Here is a 26,868-nt window from a genome sequence, read left to right as displayed (position 1 = left end):
ATAAATATTTTATTTTATTTTGCTGCTTGAAATTTTTTCAATTTTCAAAGTTATTAAATCTTTAATATCTTAAGTGAATTTTTTTACTTTATTTTATATTTTAACTTATCCCAATATATAAATATTATAATTTCCTTAAAAAATATAGATATTTAAACTTTGAATTTGAATTTAAATATAATTAAATAACTTATTATTAACTAACCTAACTAATTTTATCCTAAAACTACCACGTGTTTTTCTCATATGATGTCATTTGTCATAATCCTAGGTTAGACTTTCTTCCTTTTAATAATAATATAGATAATATAGATAAATATAGAATATAGAATATAGATATGCATACCACATGTCGTTCTCCTACATTGCAACTTGTCATAACCCTAGGCTAGACTTTTTTCCTTCTTTAATGATATATAGAACATAGATATAGATAATAATGATATAGTTAGAAACAATTAACAAATTTAGTTTTGAATCTAAAGTGATAATTATTTTGAATTTTTTTTTGAGCTACAGCAGCAGTTAAAATGGGCCGAAGGGACTAGCTTTCCAAGTTTTAGAAACACTAGCCATTAATTTTTGGGATTTTTTCGTTCCTATACAATATTTGAAACTTATTTACAAAAATTGTTCTAATTTTGTATATAACCAGCCATAAACAAGGATTACTTATAAATTATATACATTCCACCTTAAAAGACCCACAATCCATTATTAGTGACTTCAATCAAGGGAATTAGTTATACCCTTTTTCTTTTTTCTCTCTTCGCTCCCCCTTCTCTCTAAATCGAACTTATATTTAAGGATTTCTGTTTGATAATTATTTCGTGATACATTCGTCAAAGCCATGAGATACTGCTGAAGTTGTCATCTTTTTTTTTTAAAAAAGAGCAGAAATTTAAATTGCAAATAATACAAGCAATAAGTCTCAGTTTTGAACATCAACACCTCTGTATCTAATGATCTCGACACCCAAGTAGTCAACAGACCCTTGGACAGCCACATGAGGCTTTCCAACTTGAACGTGAATAGCAGATACCTGGTGAGGATTGTCGATGCAGTCAGTTGAGCCACAAATTCTATCAGATTTGTAGAGGGCCCTTCCATCACCTCTTTCAGTACTATTTCGTATATATCAGAGTAACTTAGAGTGCCTGATAAGCAGTCAGATTTACCAGCAGCTCGAAGATCCATCCAAGCATCGACATCCACCAGAAACTTCTTACCTAACTCCCTTTCTTCTTGCTTCACTCCACCCAAATCATTCAGTTCTCATCAATATTCAAGTTTTTCCATTCAAACAAATATGAATCAGTGTACATGTATCGATTTGGAATTCATTCTCTACTTTTCTTTCCTTAATAAATCAACTGAGAAAAGAACAATATATGGTACATCAACATACAAATTTAAAATAAATTTTGTAAAAATGTAATGCAAATTTGAATATCTACAACAATATATATAGTAAAAATAAATTTCATACAATTAATTATATATTATACAACTTATTTATAACTTATCTACAACTTTCATACATTATTTCTACCCAGTTAAATACAACTACAATATCATACAACTTAAATATAATTTTTATACAAATTTTATACAATATGTCTTTTGTATATTTTGTATCTGATTTATACATAGTAAAAACAAATTTCATACAACTTATTTACAACTTTCATACATTATTTCTACCCAGTTAAATATAAATACAATATCATATAACTTAAATACAATTTTTATACAATATATTTTTTGTATATTTTGTATCTGATTTGTATATATTTTGTATGTGGTGTGTGCTTCTTCCTTTCTAAAATTCCAATCAAAACTTACTTTCTTAATACAATTTTGATACATATCAACAACTTTATGTAAAAAGATAGTATTGATAACTTAAATATAAGTTTTATACAACGATTCATACATTATACAACTATTTTTCAATTTCATATAACATTCAAATAAAAAATATATATAACTACAGTAGAATATAATTTATATACAATTATACTACAACTTTAGTACAATTTCGTAAGTATATTGTATGTCATGTATTCTTCTTCTTCTTTTTCGAGTTTCAATCTGAAATTCAGACAAAATCAAGTCTAATCTTCACCAAAACACCCTCAAAATTGAGATATAAACTCCAAACAATATTCCCAATTATTTGCAACAACACCCAATCCAAATAAATAATAGTTTTTGAAAACCCAAATTCAATTTCTGTCACGACCCGAATTTTTCACCTTCGGACCGTGATGGTGCCTAACATTTCACTTGCTAGGCAAGCCAATGTTAGAATAATATTAACCAATTTTTAAACAATCTTTACATTATTAATAAGCAAGGAAACAAAAGTGGAAGCAAAGTTTGAAATATAGTGAAATAATTCAAAAATGCAACGGTGTCTAAATACCATCCCAGAATTGGTATCACAAGTGCACGAGCTTCTAGAATAAATACAATTAAAGGTCTGAATAAAATAAAGTTGTCTGAAAATAAACACACAGCTAAAGTAAAAATAGACAGGGACTTCAGAACTGCGGACGCCATGCAGTTATACCTCAAGTCTCCTCTGGTAGCTGAAATCCGAGCAAGTCTACGGTACACCACTGGTACCAACTCTAAAATCTGCACAAGAAGTGTAGAGTGTAGTATCAGTACAACCGACTCCATGTACTGGTAAGTGTTGAGCCTAATATCGACGAAGTAGTGATGAGGCTAAGGCGGGTCACTTACATTAACCTGTACGCAATATTAGTAACAACAATAATAATAGAAATAATTCAGGTAACTCATTTATAATAATTGAAGCTAACTCAGCATTCATAACCAATTATCATTTCCATCAATTCTGTTGCAGCATGCAACCCGCTCCTACCCTATATTCACACTCAATTCTGTTGCAGCGTGCAACCCGCTCTCACAATATATTCACATTAATCAAGTCTGTTGCGGCGTGCAACCCGATCCCCCAATATATATACATATATATACATATATATATATATATACATATATATGTATGTCGACTTTTAAATAAGTCTGTTGCGGCGTGCAACCCGATCCTCCAATATGGACTTTTAATAAGTCTGTTGCGGCGTACAACCCGATCCTCCAATATGGACTTTTAATAAGTCTGTTGCGGCGTGCAACCCGATCCTCTAATATGGACCTTTAATAAGTCTGTTTCGGCGTGCAACCCGATCCTCCAATATGGACTTTTAATAATTCTGTTGCGGCGTGCAACCCGATCCTCCAATATATTTATTATAATCAATCTTGTTGCGGTGTGCAACCCGCTCCTCCAACATATTCATTTGTCAACTCTTATAGAAGAAATTTTCTCAATAAATGTAATAATTAATATAAAATTATAAGACAACAAGCATTCAATAATTATGATTTAATCATGAAACAAACAATGACAAATAGCAAATTATTATGGGAATCAGGGAGAAAATAGGCAGTTTAATATTTAATATGCTAAATATCAAATAACAATTAAACACGTAATTCAAATAGCATGTAACAATTAATTCAGGAATAAAAGAATTAATATTTGACAAAGAAAAGGAGAGAAAAAATTATTATGATAATTAATTTATGATTTAAAATAATTTATGATTTTTTAAGTAAGTAGGCAAATAATTAATTTGACGACGTATAGACACTCGTCACCTCACCTATACGTTGTTCACATGCAATTCACATAACAAATAATTTAAGGGTTCTATTCCCTCAAGTCAAAGTTAACCACGATACTTACCTCGCTTTGCAAATTCCAATCAATTATTCAACCACAACTTTTCCTTTTAAATTGGACTCCGAAAGCTTCAAATCTATTCACAAACAATCCGATATATTCAATACTAATCATAGGAATTAATTCCATATAAATTTACAAATTTTTCGGATAAAAATCCAAAATTTATTTAAATATTCGACAGTGGGACCCACGCCTCAAATCTCGGAAAAACTTACGAAATTCGAACACCCATTCCAAGACAAGTCTAATCATACAAAAATTATCCAATTCCGATATCAAATGGACCTTCAAATCTAAATTTTTTGTTTTTGGAAAGTTTTACAAAAATTCCAATTTCTTCCGTCTAAAATCCGAAATAAATGATGAATATAGATTTAGATTTATGAAATACAATCACTATATGATAAAAACACTTACCCAGTTCGAAATCGTGAAAAATTTCTTAGAAATCGCCCCTAAGCCGAGTTATAATTGAGCGTTCGCGAAGGGCCTGTCGCGTTCACGATGAATATCAGCCCGTGGATTTCTCGTTCGCGAAGGCTTTTTCCCCATGGCCTTCGCGTTCGCGTGCCAGTGCTCGCGTTCGCGTAGAAGGACAAATGACCCCTCCCCCAGGCCTCTAAAGCTTCACGTTCGCGTTGAGCTGGTCGCGTTCGCGAAGGGTAAAGTCCCCATAGCTTCGCGTTCGTGACCCAATCTTCGCGTTCGCGAAGAAGAAAAATTCGGCCAGCCCATTTTGCTCTTCGCGTTTGCGAGAGTATATCGCGAATGCGATGAAGGAAATACCAGAAGCCTGAAGTTGCAGAAAAACCAGATTTTCTAAGTTCAAAATCATCTCGTATCCTATCCGAAACTCACCCGAGCCCTCGGGGCTCCAAACCAAACATGCACACAAGTTTTAAAATATCATACGAACTTGCTCGCGCGATCAAATCACCAAAATAACACCTAGAACTACGAATCGGACAACAATTCAAAGGAAATTTTTAAGAAAACTTTAAATCTTATATTTTTACAACTGGACGTCCGAATCATGTCAAATCAACTCCGATTATCACCAAATTAGGCAGACAAGTCATAAATATTATAGTATACCTATACCGGGCTCCGAAACCAAAATACGGACCCGAGGTCAATAAATCCAACTTCAGTAATTTCTTAAAAATCATTAAGCTTTCAAGCTTTTAATTTTTCATCAAAATTCCATATCTCGTGCTAGGGACCTCGGAATTTGATTTCGGGTATATGCCCAAGTCCCAAATCATGATACGGACCTACCGGAATGGTCAAAATACTGATCCGGGTCTGTTTTCTCAAAATGTTGACCAAAGTCAACTAAGTTGAGTTTTAAAGTTGTATTTCACATTTTAATCCATTTTCATATAAAACCTTTCCGGAAAATTGTACGGACTGCGCACGCAAGTCGAAGAATTATACATGGTATTTTTTTGAGGTCTTAGAATATAGAATTACTTATTAAATTTAAAGATGACATTTTGTGTCATCACATTCTCCACCTCTAAAACAAATGTTCGTCCTCAAACGGAATTAGAAAAAGTACCTGAGCTGGAGAAAAGGTGTGGATATTTACTCATCATGTCCGACTCGGACTCCCAGGTAGATGCCTCTACCAGCTGACCTCTCCATTGCAACCGAACTGAAGGATAACTCTTAGACCTTAACTGTCGGACCTGCTGGGCTAGAATAGCCACCGGCTCCTCCCCGTAAGTCAAATCTTTGTCCTAATGGACAGAGCTGAAATCTAACACATGGGATGGATCACCATGATATTTTTGGAGCATAGACACATGGAACACCGGATGAACCGCTGATAAACTAGGTGGTAATGCAAGCCTGTAGGCTACTTCACCCACCCTTTCAAGAATTTCAAAGGGTCCGATATACCTAGGGCTCAACTTGCCCTTCTTTCCGAACCTCATTACACCTTTCCTAGGTGAAACCCGAAGCAATATTCTTTCTCCAACAATGAATGCAATATCACAAACTTTACGGTCGGCATAACTCTTTTGCCTAGACTGAGCTGTGCGAAGTCGATCCTGAATAATCTTGACCTTATCCAAGGCATCCTGTACCAAATCGGTACCCAACAACCGAGCCTTTCCCGGTTCAAACCAACCAACTGGCGATCGGCATCGCCTTCCGTATAATGCCTCATATGGAGCCATCTGAATCCTCGAGTGGTAGCTATTATTATAAGCAAACTCCGTAAGTGGCAAGAAATGATCCCAAGAACCTCCAAAGTCTATAACATAAGCGCGGAGCATATCTTCCAATATCTGAATAGTGCGCTCTGACTGTCCGTTTGTCTGTGGATGAAATGTTGTACTCAACTGCACTAGCGTGCCTAACTCACGTTGTACTGCCCTCCAAAAATGTGAGGTAAACTGCGTACCTCGATCTGAAATAATAGACACGGGCACCCCGTGAAGGCGGAAAATCTCATGAATGTAAATTTTATCTAACCTCTCTAAAGAATAGGTAACTGCCACTGGAATGAAATGTGCTGACTTGGTCAACCTGTCCACAATGACCCAAACTGCGTTAAATTTTCTCTGAGTCCGTGGGAGCCCAACAACAAAATCCATAGTGATACGCTCCCACTTCCACTCAGGAATTTCTAACTTCTGAAGCAAACCACAAGGTCTCTGATGCTCATACTTAACTTGCTGACAATTCAGACACCGAGCTACATATGCAACTATATCTTTTTCATCCTCCTCCACCAATAATGTTGCCACAAATCTTGATACATTTTGGCGATACCTAGATGAATAGAATACCTGGAACTGTGTGCCTCTTCAAGAATTAATTCACGAAGCCCATCCACAATAGGCACACAAATACGACCCTACATTCGCAGAACTCCATCTTCCTCCACAGCAACCTGTTTGGCATCATCGTGCCGCACCGTGTCCTTAAGGACAAGTAAATGAGGATCATCATACTGCCTCTCTCTGATGCACTCATATAAAGAAGACCGAGCGACTGTGCAAGCTAGAACCTGATTGGGTTCTGAAACATCTTACCTCACGAACTGATTAGCCAAAGTCTGAACATCTGCAGCTAATGGCCTCTCACCAACCAGAATATACGCAAGACTGTCCATACTCACAACCTTTCTACTCAAAGCATTGGCTACCACATTGGCCTTTCCGAGGTGATACAAAATGGTGATATCATAGTCTTTCAACAACTCCAACCATCTTCTCTGCCTCAAATTAAGATCTTTTTGTTTGAACAGATACTGAAGGCTACGATGATCAGTAAATACCTCACACGAGACACCATAGAGGTAATACCTCCAAATCTTCAGCGCATAAACAATGGCTGCCAATTCTAAGTCATGAACATGATAATTCTTCTCGTGAACTTTCAATTGTCGCGGTGCATATGCAATTACCTTGCCATCTTGCATTAATACTGCACCAGGACTAATGTGAGAGGCGTCACAATATACCGTATACGATCTTGAACCTGTGGGTAATACCAACACTAGCGTTGTAGTCAAAGCGGTCTTGAGCTTCTGAAAGCTCAACTCATACTCGTCTGACCATCTAAATGGGGCACCCCCATGGGTCAATCTGGTCTTAATAGTTGTTCATAATCAATTACAGAATCGTCAATTAACTTCATGTTAACAAAAATCTCATTTCAAACCTTCACAATACTAAAAACGAGATGTGAGGCATAAAGACCTCATAATTATTTACCCGAATTAACGAGTCACATTTAACGCCACCTGGGCGGGCACCTACCTCGTAGGTTACAACTCAATATTACAACACGAATTTGGCAAGTATGCACAGAGAATTTCATACAAAAAATTTCTCAAATGAGCCTAGCAGGCATGACTCTCTATTAGTACTATAGTACAAATTTAATTTTCACAAGGGAGAATTTAAACACAAGAATTTTTATCACAAGGATCTCGTCCTTATATAACTTCCACCGCAGCTCATAGCTCGGTTTAAACATATCAATTTATTTTAAAATACGAGGACCTCGACCTCAGTTCTGAATCACAAGTAATATACACATCTTGTCAATCGAAACTTTCCATTTTCTCCTTTTAAATAACTTTTGATAAACAAAATCATAACACATAAGTAGATTATAGAACTACGAAGCTCACTCATAAGTGGAGCACAATAGGAGGACTCGTCTTGATACTCAGAACCAAATCAAGTTAAGAAAATTATTCCTTTATTTTAAATCGAGGTCGTACCTATAACGACACCATCTAATGTAACGACCTCCACTATACCATAAAACAAATATAACAACGGCTGGGTCTCCACCTCTAGGACGCCTTTTATCCGCCTGTCCTCCACCCTTAACTGGTCATGTGGGTGGTGTAATAACTGCAATGGGGCACGTAGCCTAAGTGCTTTGATGAAATATGCCTCTCCCAAGTTTGGGACAATTTTCTCATGATGTGCCTAGTATCACCGTATTCATAACAACCCCTTTGCGGGTTTGGCTGCTCATATTGAGTCCTTGCCAGATGACTGAAATAACCATCCTAGGAAACTTATGCCGGTGGTGCATTAAAAGAACTTACTGGAGCACCCCGGGTAATCCGATGTGCAGACTGGGCTGGCCGACTGCCCGAGCCCCTGCCATAATGATTTTTTTTTAGTAGAATCCATTGAATCCCCCAGAACTTCGAAGCGTCTTGGTCTCCTTATCTTGGCAATTTCTACCACTAGCGAAAATGAAGTATTAGTCTGTAGCTCCTGAGTCATACAAAATTTTACGATCATACTTAAGTCCTTTAATGAGTCTGTGGACTCACTCTCTAGCTGTAGAAAGCAAAGTAGGAATATGACGGGCTAACTTATTGAACCCGATGGCATAGTATGACACCGTCATGGTGACCTGATGCAATCGTTCAAACCCTATACGCCATGCATTACGGAGAGTCCAAAAAACAAACTCTTTCAAAAGTATTTCTGAGAACCGAGCCAAGTGGGCGGTGTTGTATTGACTGGTTTGCCCTCTTCATATGCTTGCCACGGACACTTGTGGAGAATTATCTCTCCCAAGACCAATTTTTTCTTTTGTTATGCTGACTCAACACTGTTGAGCTGACCCATTTCTTAACATACTCTTCGATTCTTCTCAGAGGTAACCCTTACCCCTATTTATATATAATGATCACAAAAGTAGAGCTCCATACAGACAATTCTTAGTCCAGAATCTCATCAACCACTGTACTTCCTCCGAAGCACCCCAAAATCTGCAACCGTGACGTCCACGCTGAGCAGACCTTTTGTAAATTTAATGTTGTTTCTCTAACTCCTTTGATACTGAAGTATAAGATTATTATGGAGGTAGACATACCGCAAGTCCCAACATTATTCTCTACAAGATCTCAAGCCTTAAACACATGTATATTTTGTAAGAACCTTTCAGTACCACATATATACATTTCAGGACAAAACTGATATAACACATGACTCGCAATCCATTCATTGATAGTGGACTCCCCACTCGGCGCGAAGTCATAGTTCACCACGTTCGATGGTCCATAATATTAACCTTCACAACTCGTATAAATCAACCATATCCCAAGGTACGTTGCACCCCCCACATTATTCACTGGGTGATCTCTTTATACGTCCGCATCTTCAGTCGGAATCACACATTGAGGCAATGTTTGAGCATCTCTGGCTCCCTCATAGTTCATCTGCGGCATCACGAACCATCGACGCACAACTGATACTGAGTGCACAATGTCATACACGAGTATATACAAAGGAATGTGAGATATAGGTTTCAAGCAAAATCAATGTCGCACGATAAGGAATGAAAGAGGTGATATTGTTCCTAAACTTCATAACCTCTGAGAGATAAGTACAGACGTCTCCGTACCGATCTTTCAGACTCTACTAAGCTTACTCGTGACTCGTGAGACCTATGTAACCTAGTGCTCTGATATCAACTGTCATGACCTGAATTTCCCACCTTCGGACCGTGATGGCGCCTAACATTTCACTTGCTAGGCAAGCCAACGTTAGAATAATATTAGCCAATTTTTAAACAATCTTTACATTATTAATAATCAAGGAAACAAAAGCGGAAGCAAAGTTTGAAATATAGTGAAATAATCCAAAAATGCAACGGTGTCTAAATACCATCCCAGAATTGGTGTCACAAGTGCACGAGTTTCTAAAATAAATACAAATAAAGGTCTGAATAAAATAAAGCTGTCTGGAAATAAACACATAGCTAAAGTAAAAATAGACGGGGACTTCAGAACTGCAGACGCCATGCAGTTATACCTCAAGTCTCCTCTGGTAGCTGAAATCTGAGCAAGTCTACGGTACATCGCTGGGACCAACTCCAAAAACTGCACAAGAAGCGCAGAGTGTAGTATCAGTACAACCGACCCCATGTACTGGTAAGTGTTGAGCCTAACATCGACGAAGTAGTGACGAGGCTAAGGCAGGTCACTTACATTAACTTGTACGCAATATTAGTAACAACAACAATAATAGAAATAATTCAGGTAACTCATTTATAATAACTGAAGCCAACTCAGCAGTCATAACCAATTATCATTTCCATCGATTCTGTTGCAGCGTGCAACCCGCTCCTACGTGATATTCACACTCAATTCTGTTGCAGCGTGCAACCCGCTCTCACAATATATTCACATTCAATTCTATTGCAGCGTGCAACCCGCTCTCACAATATATTCACATTAATCAAGTCTGTTGCGGTGTGTAACCCGATCCCCCAATATATATATATATATATATGTATGTATGTATGTCGACTTTTAAATAAGTCTGTTGCGGCGTGCAACCCGATCCTCCAATATGGACTTTTAATAAGTCTGTTGTGGCGTGCAACCCGATCCTCAAACATATTCATTTATCAACTCTTATAGAAGAAATTTTTCTAATAAATGTAACAATTAATATAAAATTATAAGACAACAAGCATTCAATAATTATGATTTAATCATGAAACAAACAATGATAAATAAGAAATTATTATGGGAATCAGGGAGAAAATAGGGAGTTTAATATTTAATATACTAAATGTCAAATAACAATTAAACACGTAATTCAAATAGCATGTAACAATTAATGCAGGAATTCAAGAATTAATATTTGACAAAGAATAGGAGAGAAACAATTATTATGATAATTAATTTATGATTTAAAATAATTTATGATTTTTCAAGTAAGCAGAAAAATAATTAATTTGACAACGTATAGATACTCGTCACCTCACCTATACGTCGTTCACATGCAATTCACATAACAAATAATTTAAGAGTTCTATTCCCTCAAGTCAAAGTTAACCACGACACTTACCTCGCTTTTTAAATTTCAATCAATTATTCAATCACAGCTTTTCCTTTTAAATTGGACTCCGAAAGCTTCAAATCTATTCACAAACAATTCGATATATTCAATACTAATCATAGGAATTAATTCCATATGAATTTACAAATTTTTCGGATAAAAATCCGAAATTCATTTAAATATTTGACAGTGGGACCCACATCTCAAATCTCGGAAAAACTTACGAAATCTGAACACCCATTCCGAGACGAGTCCAACCATATAAAAATTATCCAATTCCGATGTCAAATGGACCTTCAAATCTAAATTTTTTGTTTTTGGAAAGTTTAACAAAAATTCTAATTTCTTCCGTCTAAATCCGAAATAAATAATGAATATAGACTTAGATTTATGCAATACAATCATTATATGATAAAGAATACTTACCCAGTTCGAAATCGTAAAAAACTCCTTAGCAATCGCCCCTAAGCCGAGTTATAATTGAGGGTTTGTGAAAAATGAGAAAAATCTCGTTTTAGTTCTGTTTTAAGTCATAGGCGTCAAGCCTTCTTCGCGTTCGCGAAGGGCCTGTCACGTTCGTGATAAATAGCAGCTCGTGACTTTCACGTTAGCGAGTCCTCCTTCGCGTTTGCGAAGGCTTTTTTCCCATGGCCTTTGCGTTCGCGTGCCAGTGCTCGCGTTAGGGTAGAAGGACAACTGACCCCTCCCCCAGGCCTCTAAAGCTTCGCGTTCGCGTTGAGCTGGTCGCGTTCGCGAAGGGTAAAGTCCCCATAGCTTCGCATTAGCGAAGAAGGAAAATTCAGCCGGCCCATTTTGCTCTTCGCGTTCGCGAGAGTACATTCGCGAACACGATGAAGGAAATACCAGAAGCCTGAAGTTGCAGAAAAAACAGATTTTCTAAGTTCAAAATCATCCTGTATCCTATCCGAAACTCACCCGAGCCCGGGGCTCCAAACCAAACATGCACACAAGTCTTAAAACATCATACGAACTTGCTCGCACGATCAAATCGCCAAAATAACACCTAAAACTATGAATCGGACATCAATTCAAAGGAAATTTTCAAGAAAACTTTAAATCTTATATTTTTATAACCGGACGTCCGAATCACGTCAAATCAACTCTAATTCTCACCAAATTCGGCAGACAAGTCATAAATATTATAGTGGACCTATATCGGGCTCCGAAACCAAAATACGGATCCGAGGTCAATAAATCCAATTTCAGTAATTTCTTAAAAATCATTAAACTTTCAAGCTTTTAATTTTTAATCAAAATTTCATATCTCGGGCTAGGGACCTCGAAATTTGATTCCGGGCATAAGCTCAAGTCCCAAATTACGATACGGACCTATCGGAATTGTCAAAATACTGATCCGGGTCCGTTTGCTTAAAATTATGACCAAAGTCAACTCAGTTGAGTTTTAAAGCTCTATTTCACATTTTAATCCATTTTTCACATAAAAAATTTTCGGAAAATTGTACGGACTGCGCACGTAAGTCAAAGAATTATACATGGTGCTTTTTCGAGGTCTTAGAATACAGAATTACTTATTAAATTTAAAGATGACATTTTGGGTCATCACAATTTCAAAGCTTCAAACCTTTTTAATGGCTGTCAATGGTGGAGAGTCAAACACCTTCAAAATTTATTAATTGACAATTTCAATTTGAACACCAATTGTACAACATGAAAGAAAATTGCTAATTTAAAACGATTGAAATCCATTGATGAATTTCATTAAAACTCTATACAACAAGAAAGCATAAAAAATAGAAAACATCAAATGAAGAAAAATTATGGAAAAAAATAGAGAAGGAGAGTAGAGAGACGAAGAGTGAGAGAGAGAGACGGAGACAGAGAGAGAGAGTGGGCAAGTATAAAGGGATAAGAAAATAACTGATATTCCTTATTCACTTCCTAATATAAAGGGATACTCATTTAAAACTTATTTGTTTATAATTGGTAAATTATATATGACCATGAAATTAAATTGAAACTTGAGTAGGGGGGTAATAAGGTTTCAAATAGTGTATAGGAAGTTAAAAATCCAATAATTTTTTGAACTTCCTGATTTTGTAAGAAATGAAGGAAAGATATTTCAATCGTATAAAGTTATTTTTGGTTGAGGAAATGGTCGGATAGTCATCTACTATAACTTACTCAAAGAAAAAGATTATACCACTAGGCATCGATGTGTTGTTGGTTAGAGTTATACAGATATTAGTAATATAGGGATTAATTATGTAGGAATTAAATGCAAGTATTAGTTATGCAAAATTTAGTTACGTAGGATTAATTATGCAAGGTTTAGTTATGCATGATTAAGAAGGGATTAGTTATGTAAAGGATTAGTAATACGAGAATTAGTAATTTATGGATTGTAAGGTAGAGATTATTTTTTGTTAAATGTTTACTTTATTTTATTTATATATAATGTGTAATTTAAAATATATATATATATATATATATATATATATATATATATATATATATATATATATATATATATATATATATATATGAGGGCTTTTATTATTATTTGATTGTTTAATCCATGTATTAGTTATTCCACAATCTACCTTGCATAAATAATATACTGATTTGTTGTATAACTTATTTATGCATTACTTATACCCCTAATGAGAAAAGCAATCAAACATAACATTAGTTATGCTGACTTACTTTATATGTACAAAGTAACTAAATGCTACCAAATATAGTACATATTAGTTATATTACTTTTAATACATAAATAACTCACCCTACAACCAGCTACCAAACGACCTCTTAGTATATGAAACTTTTTCTCTTGTGGCCTGGGTGGGGGATTCTTTCTTTCCTTTTTCCTTTTTTGTTTCCTTCTTGTTTTGTCACGACCCAAAGTCTCACATGTCGTGATGGCACCTAACCCAACCCGCTAGGTAAGCCAATTACCAACTATCCAATTCCAATAAAATTTATAAGGCAATTAATTAGAAGAAAATAGATAAAACTAATACATTTTTCCAAGAACTGGTAGTACAAATCATGAGCTTCTAAGAATAGTGTATACAAAGTTGGTATGAAATAATACATCATCTGTTTGAAAAGTGCATAAACTGAGTTTCATTAATCTAAGGCTACCATGAACAAGAGGCAGCAGCAACCGGAACGCAGGTACATCTTCAGATCCAGCTCCCAACGAACACATCAACATTAACATCTAATATCTGCACGCAAGGTGCAGAAGTGTAGTACGAGTACAACCGACCCCATGTACTCAATAAGTAATAAACCTAACCTTAGGTTGAAAGTAGTGACGACGTGTACCAAGGTCGGGCCCCAACTTCAATAACCAACAATAGTTCATAACAACTGAAACAAGTAATACCAGAAGTAACTCAACAATCAAATGCTCGGCAAAAACATGATTTCTGAAATAGTTCTGTCTTTCAAGTACATCAATAAAACCCAAATCATTTACCGAAATTGCCAAAAATATGAATAAGTTTGAAAATAATAATTTTTCCAAAATCCTTTCAATAATAAATAGATGTTTCATTTTTCTTTCCACATAACAAGTGTAAAATAAATGCATCACTATGCCCATATGCCAACATGTGTAAGAAATCATGAATGATGTAATATCGTACAGCATGAGGAAAAATACATCTCTATGACTGTATGTCATGTGTGCATGTCAATGCAATGTATCTCATAGATGAACTCATATGCATACTCTCAGAGTATCAATTCACTCAGTCCTCTCAGTCATTCAATCCTCACAGTCACTCAGTCCTCACAGTCATTCAGTTCTCCCAAATCGCTCAGCACTCCCACTCGGCACTCACACTCAGTAGGTACATGCGCTCACTGGGGGTGTGTACAGACTCCGGAGGGGCTCCTTCAGCCCAAACGCTATAATCTGCATGGACAACTCACGTGTTGTACGGATAACTCACATGCTATAGTATCAATATCTGTATCCGCATGGACAACTCACGTGCTATAATAAAGTATATAAAGCCAACATGGCCTACTGCGGCGTGCAGCCCGATCCCATAATTATCCTCACAATTAGACCCTCGGCCTTACTCGGTCATCAATCTCTCCAGTCTCTCTCTCATGGGCTCACAATGTCATGAAAATAGCCTGAAAATGATAATGTGATGTATCAATAAATAACAACAGAGACTGAGATATGATATATAATGACACGAATATGACTGAATATGAATTTTCAATTTTAAATAAATAATTCACAGCAATATGACCTCTGTGGGTCCCAATAATACTGGCACATAGCCTCAACATGATTTTTAATATGATTCTCAATTCAATTTCTTTAGCACATAAAACTACATAAAAAATGCCAAGATTATTTGACTACAAAATTCCACAGAAACAATTATGTCACAATTTCCATGGTGCACGCCCACACGTCCGTCACCTAGCATGAGCGTCACCTCCCAACAATTCACATAATACATATATTCAGGGTTCATACCCTCAGCTCCAAGATTAGAAGAGTTACTTACCTCGAACATGACGAATCCAAAGTCGAGCAAGCTAAACAATGCTCCAGAAATTCCATTCTGCGCGTATCAACTTCCGAACGGCTCGAATCTAGCCACAATTAATTTGATTCAGTCCACAAAATTTATAGAAAATAATTCCGTATCAAAATACAAATATTTTCCCACAAAATCTGAAATTACACTCCAAAAATTGCATGTGGATCCCACGTCTCGAAATCTGACGAAACTTACAAAATCCGATAACCCATTCAGCTACAAGTTCAACCATACTAATTTCACTCAATTCCAACTCCAAATCGATGTTCAAAACTCGAAAATTCGTTTTATGAAATTATAGAAATTTCCTTCGATTTCTCTTGAAGATTCGATAATTTTACACCAAAAATAAAGATTAATTCCTGAAATATAATAACAAGGGAGTCAAGAACACTTACCCCAAGTTGTGTGAAAAAATTCCTCTCCAAAATCGCCCAAGTCAAGCTCCAAAATCTGAAAATGGTGAAAAAAAGCGAAACCCCGAACTTAAAGGGTTTTGTCCAACACTTTCGCAGATGCGGTCAAGAGGTCGCACCTGCGACCCTCGCTTCTGTGGAAAACAACTTGCTTCTGCGAGAATGGCTTGGCCAGTCTAGATCGCTTCTGTGATGCTAGTACCACATCTGCGGTCGCGCTTTTGGGCAAAATTCGCTACACCTGCGAAGACCCCAGGCCAACCCCAGTCCCGCATCTGTGTCAACCCCGTCGCACCTGCGGTCAAGACCCTCGCAAGTGCGATCACATAAGAGGCAGCAGTTCCAGCATTTTTCTTAGGTTTGAATTTGATCTGTTAAACATTCGAAACTCACCCGAGGCCCCCAAAACCTCAACCAAATACACCAACAAGTCCTAAAATATCATACGAACTTAGTCGAAGCCTCAAATCATATCAAACAACATCAAAAATACAAATTGCACCCGGATTCAAGCCTAATAACTTTAAACTTTCAAATTCTATGTCTTGTGCCGAAACACATCAAATCAATCTGGAATGACTTCAAATCTTGCACACAAGTCATAAATGACATAACAAAACTATTCCAATTTCCAGAATCGAATTTTGACCCCGATATCAAAAAGTCAACCCCTCAGTCAAACTTCCAAAAATAAAATTTAATTATCGCCATTTCAAGCCTAATTCCACTACGAACCTCCAAATAATTTTTCGGACACGCTCCTAAGTCCAAAATCACCATAAGGAGCTATTGGAATCATCAGAATTCAAATCCGAGTTCGTTTATACATAAGTCAACATCCGGTCAACTTTTCCAACTTAAGTTTTCAATTATGAGACTAAGTGTCTCATTTCACTCCGAAATCCTTCCGAACCCGAACCAATTATCCCGGCAAGTCATACAATAACTGTAAAGCATAAATTAAGCAGTAAATGGGGGAACGGAGCTGTAATACTCAAAATGACCGACCGGGTCATTACATTCTCCCCCACTTAAACATATGTTCGTCCTTGAACGTGCCAAGAGTTGTTTCCGAGCCATCAAATCACTATTCCATATTACCATGCACGTACCCGGGGCTGATCCCACGTCGCCCTATTCTATATAGGCCTGACAACACAATACAACTAAAAATCCTTAATTTAACCTTAGCCCAAAAACCTTGGAATTCAATTCCCAACATTCAGAATTTCTTTTCAAGATACGAATCTTACATTTACATGTTGTATGAGTCTGAACAAGCTACATCGAGCTATAACTATAATCAAGGATATAATCACCCAGCATATTACACAACTCGCCCGCTCGTAGCACCATTCCTGATCACAATAACTACTTCAAACCAACCAAGTACTAGCATTAAACCTCATATCGAACAAAACTTCATACCACAACCTTCGTACACTGTTGATAATAAAGAAACATGCAAAATCTCGTAACCCCTTATCAGATCAACAAGTCATGGAGCTCTCTCGCCCCAACCAGAACCATAATCACTTGCTAAGCCGACTTTCAATATTATCCTTCCGAATATACTGTAATCAAACATGATAGTACCCATTCTAGGTCCAATGACCTTATATTATTAAATACAACTCTCCCGCAGACACGCCACATCAATATAATTCCAGTCACAACTGCGTAATTAGTGTACCTAAATATGGGAGATATCTCAAGGATGAGAACCGTATTGCAAGTTCAACAAGCACCACCACAACCACAATATTACAACCAACTCCTCAAATTTTGTGAAGAGGATAACCGTAAGCATATGTGCACAATTGTAGAGGAAGGAAATTAATGAATCAGATAAATTATCATAGAATTAAAATTCCCACACACGGCACGGATAACTCACGTGCCAATAATATGAATCGTCTGGCATGGTCGCAGGCCTCTAATCCCAGCATATCATACATGAGTAATTAAATAAGTACACTTGTATATGATAATGAAATAAGATTCTCATGCTCCTGGACTAGTATAAATAACACACCATAGTGTAGGCATATGCAAAGTCTGCTATCACAATTCAAATCGGCAAATTAACGCAGAAATAGTAACCTTCCAGTTCATTCAGGAAATTAGTCTCTTTGTAACCTCGAGTATGACTAAGATAGTTCTCAACAAAGGTATAAATACGAGAATGTTATAACTTTACGCTTAACATTCAACTCTAGGCATATCATAGCCTAAGCATTCTTCCGAGTATGAATACTTGCCCTGATGCCCGCACATGGGCTCAAACCTCACATATATGCACACTCATAGAGCGTAGCTATCACAAATAATTAATGCAACTAGTACCTCCACTGAGTTTAAATAAAATACTCACCTCAAACAGGTCGCAACCCGAAATAATATGCTTTTGAGAACTCCTAGTCTCCAAATTCATCGAGCACATGAATCACCATAACTGATCCCAACTCCATCACTAGAATGACTAACACCTCTTTAATGCACGATCATTCCACTCGGAATATTTCCATAATTCTTCGGTGCCACATAGCAATAATTTGAATATCAGCAGTCTATCAACTAGGTGAGTACCGCAATACTAATAACATCCGTAAATCAAAACACAATGCGCTTTTTGAAATGCGCACTCTTCTCAAAAATTACCGAGCAGTTATAACATTAATCGAAATATCTAAAACTGACCATGATGTCCAACATTCATTACCTTCTCTTTAAGACTGAACTGTCACCTTGTACGTGTAAATCCTAAACCCGCACAGCACACCACATCTATTATGCCATCATGTGACAAGCACAAGAATCCCATTATCAACTCTGAGTCACCAGCAAATTACATACCCGGTTAGTTAGAAACCTTTCTCTTGCTTCCTTCCAAGAGAAAATCACAATGCACAACATATTCCCCACACCGGTAGAAAATATCTGGTTCAAACCATGGTAGAAACCATCAAAAATACTTTGAAATCCATTTGCACATAACCAAGCTATTAAAACTAAATTCCTCTAACTCGACCAAACCACGTAGGTCACCAAAACACAAGAATATCGGCACAAAGCACCTGTAGAAAAACCCCCACATCATAAGCACCCAAAGAATCGATCATATCCATTACCATACTGATCCAACCAACTACCAAGTTGTCCTATTTCTCCGAGTCCCTTCCTAATTTATCTTCAGATTGATACTTCTCCTTGCTAAAACGCCACGATCGTTAACCACAACTCACCCAAAAAAAATTAGCATAGAACCACAATGCCCTACGGGCCATAAGCAACTGTATTCTTCTTAAGCAACTTCATAAATACCACAACTGTAACACTCACTCTGAAAATACCTTATGTGAATTTGAAATTGTTCTTCTTACCTTTCTTATACAAAAATGTAGAATTCATAATCATACAGAATTACTGCAAATCCCGGCACCACTAAATGTAAATCTCAGATTCTATCCATACACAAATCTTCTCGATTGCTATATATAATTCTAGAACCCATTAGAACCTTCTTGGGAGTCACCCATTTTGCTCAAATCTAAATTGCATCACCCAAATGGGCTGAAAGACACGTGCCTCATTAGCACAACAACACTCAAAGTGGTAACCCTTCCCTAACACCACCAATCAAATTCATACTCCGTGCGCACTACATCCTTCACAATTAACAACTCACTCCTCCCATGATTTTCATATACTCATAAAGTGCAATATATCTTATATCTAGGAATTTCAGTATTCGAGTCATCCTCGATCTCAACCTCTGCAAGTCATAACTAATCCACAAATATGCCTCAGACCAAAACTAAAATTTAACATATAACCATGAAATTGAATTGTCAATAGCAGGCTCCCCCACTTGGCTCAAAGTCATCAATTAAAACACTCGATAATTCGCAGTACCCATATTCTATTACTGCCATAACACCGTGGTCAGTTCAACGAAAATCCTTCTCAAGCTCATACTACGCCAGCCATAAAATACCCCAATCGTCCGCTAAACTCGCATTCATTCTCTTGACACTCAAGTCAATTTTCTCAACCAGATTCAAATTCAAGTCTCAACACATACGCCCCGCTAGCAGAAAAGAAGCTCTCTCCATTCACATTATAAGGGATACACCTACGTAGATTACTCCGCAGGGGATAACCCACCTGCTTAGCCTCAAATTGGTATCTTGTTATACCCTTTCGCAATTACAATTACTATGAAATCACTTAATCTTTCTAAGTCCAAACTCATTAACCATACATGAGAATTTAATTTGTCCCAAAATTTAACAACGTGAAAGATCCTTTAAAACATTCATACTCGAGATTGTACGTCACATCAAAACGAAAATAAAGCACCCAATGACCTTCCTTTACATTTCAAGAAAACACTCCTCGTCACATTCAAATTGTCTTAACACATCCCGCAGTTAAATCATACTCATCACAAAGCCATTCCACCGCTCATCGAGCCATAAATTCCACTCATAGGGGAATTACCGGACATATAAGTCTAAATGTTGTCACGACCCAAAATCACACATGTCGTGATGCCGCCTATCTTAATACTAGGCAAGTAGACAACCTCCATAAACCATAATTTCTTTTAAATGTGAAAAATATAATAATTAATTTAAGAGAAAACCCCACACGTACTGATATAAATACACTCCCAAAACCTGGTGTCACTGAGTACATGATCATCTATACATTATAAGTATGGAAAACACAGTCTATAATAGTCTAAGACCAAATATAGTAAACAAGGAAATAGGGAAGGAGAAACAAGGTCTGCGAAACATGACAGCTACCTCTAAATCTCCGAAAAATCAACTGTGTGAAGGAATCAACACCCACTATGTCCGGGATTACCTGGATATGCACACGAAGTGCAGGGTGTAGTATGAGTACAACCAACTCAATAAGTAACAATAATAAATAAGGAACCGAAAGTAGTGACGAACTTCTCAGCTAAGTCCAAATACAGTACTTTCCAATATAAAAGAGTAGGCATGCTCTCAAGTTCAACATTTAAGATTTCACTGAAATTTCATATCAAGTTTGACCGAAACAGAAAATAATATTTTTCCGAAATTTTCAAAATAGTGATATATGACAGCTGAAATGCAGCAAATAATGAAATCAATGCATCCTCTCAGAGTAACAGTCACTCAGTCCTCCCATTCACTCCAACCTCACAGTCACTCTTTCCTCATAGTCACTCTTTCCTCATGGTCGCTCATTCCTCACAGTCACTCATCACTCGGCACTCGCACTCGCACTCAGTAGGTACCTATTGTCACAACTCGCACTTTGGAGTTATAATTTTGGCCAAGAACTGGTGAGAAAAGGCTCTTCTGATTGTCTGACGTAGATCTGTCTACTCGGGCAACTTGGGCCTTTTAATTTTAAGCATATATAAGGGGGGTATAGGTGATGAAAGCTCCGACCTGCCTCCCCCAAACGTGCTGCCACCAAGCCGTATTGAACGAGCTACCTTGGGGGCAACCTCAAGGGCCTGCCTAGATGACTCAAAGGAGTGTCAAAGGTATCCATATGAGTTTAGGAACTCTATGGACAGCGCAACGCCTTCGGGCTAGCGTTGGGCATCAAAGTGGTGCTGGAGGCTCGATGTGTGGGACGGCCAACCCCGCGAGCTGCTGAATGTTGGAATGAGACATCCGTGCCGATTGGATACTTGATGCACCTATCATAAGGGCATCATGTGTCGACTTGTGAGCATGGCTTGGGTTCAACCGTGCAAGTAAGGGTCCGTTGGCCTAAAGGTGCAGTTGTGGGGCGACACTGCACTATTCGGGATGGAAGCATGTCGCGAGGGCAATATATGGGCATGGCACGAAAGGTGTGCATGACAATGGCCAAGGGCTAAAGGTCGCCTTACTCGGGCAAGGCACGAGCTAGTCACGGATGCACTAGGCAAGTGTCAAACTTAAGGATTGGGTTGTGCACGCGAAAGCGATGCTCAGTCTTGGGCGAGGGACAAGACATGTCCTAAGCCAATTCCCCCAGGGCGCGCATGGATTGTGATCCTAAGATGAAGTGCCATGACATATCTAGGGCCAAGGGCCTAGACATTTTACGGGCGGCACAAGTTGGGGTGAGCCTACGGGCGAGTCCCACCAACAGGCACAGGATCGTGCTTGGGAATCCTGGGAAAGGAAACAGGTTGGCCTGCAGCGAGGGGAACTGCAGGCGCCGCACGGGCGAGCAGGTACCGCTACCCAATGTAAGGATATGGGCCCGTGACACTACGCTCACTGGGGTGTCTGCAGACTCCGGAGGGGCTCCTTCAGCCCAAGCGCTATAACAAGTCAATCATGGCATAAATCAATGAAACATACTGCGGCGTGCAACCGATCCCATAAATATCCTCACAATTAGGCCCTCGACCTCACTCAGTCATCAACCTCTCCAGTCTCTCAGGCTCTCAGAAATTATGATAAGTAGCCCAACAACAATGATATGATGCATCAATAATGAATAAGAGAGATTGAGGTAAATATGTGCAAATAGAACTGTGACTGAGTGCAAAACAACAATTTAGCAAATAATTTCACAAGTACACGACCTATGTGGGTCCCAACAGTTTAAACATATGATTTAAATATGATTCATAGATCAATTTCTCTAATACGAGGAAAAATGTACGAATATCAACAGATTTTTCAACTACACAGTTCCATGGAATTGACCAAGTCATAATTTCTATGGTGCACGCTCACACGCCCATCACCTAGCATGTGCGTCACCTCAAAGCCAATCACATAATACATATTCCGAGGTTTCATACCCTCAAGACCAAATTTAGAACTGTTACTTACCTCAAATCGTGTAACTCTTTATTCCGCTATGCCTTTGCCTCGTGAATTGGCCTCCAAACGCCTCGAATCTAGCCACAAATAATTCAATTCAGTCAACAAAATTTATCGAAATTAATTCCATAACAAAATACTAATTTTCCATCAAAATACGAAATTTAGCTCAAAAATCGCTCGTGGGTCCCACGTCTCGGAACCCGACAAAAGTTACAAAATCCGAAAGCCCATTCAACCATGAGTCTAACCATACTAATTTTACCAAAATCCGACCTCAACTCGACCTCCAAATCATCAAATCTTATTTCCAAATCCCTAGGCCCAAATTCTCGATTTACACCTCAAAAACACGTAATCAAGTAGGATTATTCGATGATAATTCAATATTATGGAGTAGAAATGATCACAAGTGACTTACCTCAAGATTTTTCGTGATTTCTCGCTCAAAAGTCGCCTCCCCCGCTTTTGGAAATGTCAAAAATGACAATTTCTCGGACCCTTTTGTTTTGTACACTGCCCAGTGCTTTCGCACATGCGGCCATATTTCCGCATCTGCGGTCCCGCTTCTGCAGTGAAAACACCGCATCTGATGAAGTCACTTAGCTCAGCTGCCTCCGCTTCTGTGAGCCTTGGATCGCATCTGCGCCTTCGCAGGTACGGAAAATTCCATCGCACCTACGCCCGTCCTGCGTGAGCCACTTCTGCGCAACATGAGCCGTATTTGCGGCATCGCACCTATAGCCAATTTCTCGCAGGTACGATCACACCAGAAGACAGAAATTTCTCAGATTTCTTCTAAGTCCGAATTTGATCCGTTAACCACCCGAGGCCCCCGGGACCTCAACCAAATATACTAACAAGTCCTAAAATATCATACGAACTTAGTCGGGTCTTCAAATCACATCAAACAATACTAAAAACACGAATCACACTTAGATTCAAGCCTAATGAACTTTGAAACTTTCAATTTTTACAAACGATGCTGGAACCTATCAAATCACGTCCGATTGACCTCAAATATTGCACACAAGTCATAAATGACATAACGGACCTATTCAAATTTCCAGAATCAGATTTTGACCCCGATATCAAAAAGTCAGCCCCCGGTCAAACTTCTCAAAAATTCCACTTTCGCCATTTCAAGCCTAATTCCTCTACGGACCTCCAAATAATTTTTCGGACACGCTCATAAGTCCAAAATTATCATACGGAGCTATTGGAATCATCAGAATTCAAATCTGAGGTTGTTTACATATAAATCAACATCCGGTTAACTTTTCCAACTTAAATTTTCAATTATGAGACTAAGTGTCTCATTTCACTCTGAAATCCTTCCAGACTCGAACCAACTAACCCGGTAAGTCATAAAAAAATTATAAGGTATAAATTGAGCAGTAAATGGGGGAATGTGGTTATAATACTCAAATTGACTGGCCGGGTCGTTACATTCTTCCCCTCTTAAACAAACGTTTGTCCTCGAACAAGTTTAGAATCATACCTGGAATCTCAAATATGTGTGGATATTTGCTCCGCATCTCCTGCTCAATCTCCCAAGTAGCTTCTCCGACTGGTTGGCCTCTCTACTATACCTTCACTGATGCTATGTTCTTTGACCTCAGCTTTCGAACCTGCCGGTCTGAAATAGCCACCGGCTCCACATCATAAGTCAAATTACCGCCCAACTGTAATGTACTGAAATCCAGAATATAAGACGGATCCCTAACATACATTCGGAGCATGGATACATGGAATACTGGATGAACACTCGATAGACTAGGTGGCAAAGCAAGTTCAGAAGTCACCTCTCCAATTTTCTTAAATATCTCAAAAGGTCCAATATACCGAGGGCTCAACTTGCCCTTCTTCCCGAACCTCAACACACTCTTCATGGGTGAAATCTTGAGCAGAACCTTCTCCCCAACCATGTAAGAATCATCACGGACCTTCCTGTCAGCATAACTCTTCTATCTAGACTGCGACGATGAAGCCGCTCCTGAATTAATTTAACCTTCTCCAAAGCATCCTGAAATAAGTTAGTAGCCAATAGCCTAGCCTCACCCGTCTCAAACCAACCCACCAGAGACTGACACCGTCTCCCATATAAAGCCTCATACGGAGCCATTTGAACGCTCGATTGGTAGCTATTATTGTAAGCAAACTCCACGAGTGGCAGAAATTTATCCCAAGAACCTCCAAAATCAATGACACAAGCGCATAGCATATCCTCCAATATTTGACTAGTGCGCTCGGACTGTCCGTCCGTCTGAGGGTGAAATGTTGTACTTAGCTGAACCTGTGCACCTAATTCTTGCTGCACTGCTCTCCAAAACTGTGATGTAAACTGTGTGCCCCGATTTGAAATGATAGACACTGGCACACCGTGTAGGCAAACAATCTTGCGAATATAAATTTCAGCCAACCGTTCCGAAGAATAAGTAGTACCCACTGGAATAAAGTGCGCGGACTTAGTCAACCAATCTACAATCACCCAAACAGCATCAAACTTCCTCAAAGTCCGTGGGAGCCCAACTACGAAGTCCATGGTAATACGCTCCCACTTCCACTCCGGAATTTCAAGTTTCTGAAGCAATCTGCCCGGTCTCTGATGCTCGTATTTCACCTGTTGACAATTTAAACACTGAGCTACAAACCCAACTATATCTTTCTTTATTCGCCTCCACCAATAGGGTTGCCTCAAATACTGATACATCTTCGCGGCACCTGGATGAATGGAGTACCGCGAACTGTGAGCTTCCTCGAGAATCAACTCATGCAAACCATCTACATTAGGCACACATAGCCTGCCCTCCATCCGTAATACACTGTCATCCCCAATAGTGACTTCTTTGGCATCACTGTGCTGAATCATGTCCTTAAGGACAAGCAGATGAGGGTCACCATACTGACGTTCTCTGATACGATCATATAAAGAAGACCGAGAAACCATACAAGCCAAAACTCGACTCAGCTAGGAAATATCCAATCTAACAAACTGGTTGGCCAAGGCCTGAACATCCAAGGCTAAAGGCCTCTCTGCTACCGGTAAGTATTTTAAGCTGTCCAAACTCTCCGCCTTACGACTCAAGGCATCGTCCACCATATTGGCCTTTCCGGAATGATAAAGAATGGTGACATCATAATCCTTAAGCAACTCCAACCACCTCTGCTGCCGCAAATTAAGATCCTTCTGTTTAAACAGATGTTGTAGACTCCAGTGATCGGTATAAACCTCACAATAGACACCGTAAAAATAATGCCGCCAAATCTTCAAGGCATAAACAATAGTTGCTAACTCAAGGTCGTGGACCGGATAATTCTTCTCATGTACCTTTAACTGTCTGGATGCATAGGCAATCACCCTACCTTTTTGCATCAGCACTGCGCCGAGACTAATATGCGACGCGTCAAAATACACAGTATAAGACCCTGAACCTGTAGGCAACACCAATACTGGAGTTGTAGTCAAAGCCATCTTGAGCTTCTGGAAGCTCTCTTCACATTCATCCGACCACCTGAACGGAGCACCTTTCTGGGTCAATTTAGTCATAGGCGATGCAATAGATGAGAAACCCTCCACGAAGCGACGATAATAATCAGCCAAGCCGAGAAAACTCTGAATCTCAGTAACTGAAGATGGTCTAGGCCAACTCTGAACTGCCTCTATTTTCTTCGGATCCACCTTAATTCCTTCACTGGACACTATGTGTCCCAAGAATGCCACTGAATTAAGCCAGAACGCACACTTAGAGAATTTGGCATATAGTTTCTCCTCTCTCAGCCTCTGCAATACAATACCCAAGTGTTATGCATGCTCCTCCTGGCTACGTGAGTACACCAGGATATCATCAATAAATACCACGACAAATGAGTCAAGATACGGCTGGAATACGTTATTCATCAGGTGCATAAATGTCATTGGGGCATTGGTTAGCCCAA

At 38.4% G+C, this 26,868-nt stretch overlaps 1 protein-coding gene across 1 annotated transcript; it reads right to left on the bottom strand.

Moving 5' to 3' along the window:
* Positions 1-931: 931 nt before the first annotated feature.
* LOC138906547 (dihydroneopterin aldolase 1-like) lies at positions 932-26,404 on the bottom strand. Its single transcript, XM_070195581.1, has 3 exons — positions 26,261-26,404; positions 1,114-1,248; positions 932-1,042 (listed from the first exon to the last, which is right to left on the bottom strand). The coding sequence occupies exons 1-3, from the start codon at positions 26,402-26,404 to the stop codon at positions 932-934; spliced, it is 390 nt and encodes a 129-aa protein (XP_070051682.1).
* Between the last annotated feature and the right edge of the window lie 464 nt (positions 26,405-26,868).

Source organism: Nicotiana tomentosiformis, chromosome 1 (assembly GCF_000390325.3).
Source record: "Nicotiana tomentosiformis chromosome 1, ASM39032v3, whole genome shotgun sequence".
In the NCBI taxonomy this organism is placed as follows: Eukaryota; Viridiplantae; Streptophyta; class Magnoliopsida; order Solanales; family Solanaceae; genus Nicotiana; species Nicotiana tomentosiformis.
This window is presented reverse-complemented; position numbering and strand designations above follow the sequence as displayed.

Bases quoted from the DNA above. Each gene is read 5' to 3' on its own strand.
- LOC138906547 (XM_070195581.1), bottom strand. From the start codon at position 26,404: ATGGCTTTGACTACAACTCCAGTATTGGTGTTGCCTACAGGTTCAGGG. The intron at 1,249-26,260 runs GTACATGAGAAG...GGTGGAGTGAAG, and splicing joins ATGCATCCAGACAGTTAAAG to CAAGAAGAAAGGGAGTTAGG. The intron at 1,043-1,113 runs GTGATGGAAGGG...AATCCTCACCAG, and splicing joins ACGAAATAGTACTGAAAGAG to GTATCTGCTATTCACGTTCA.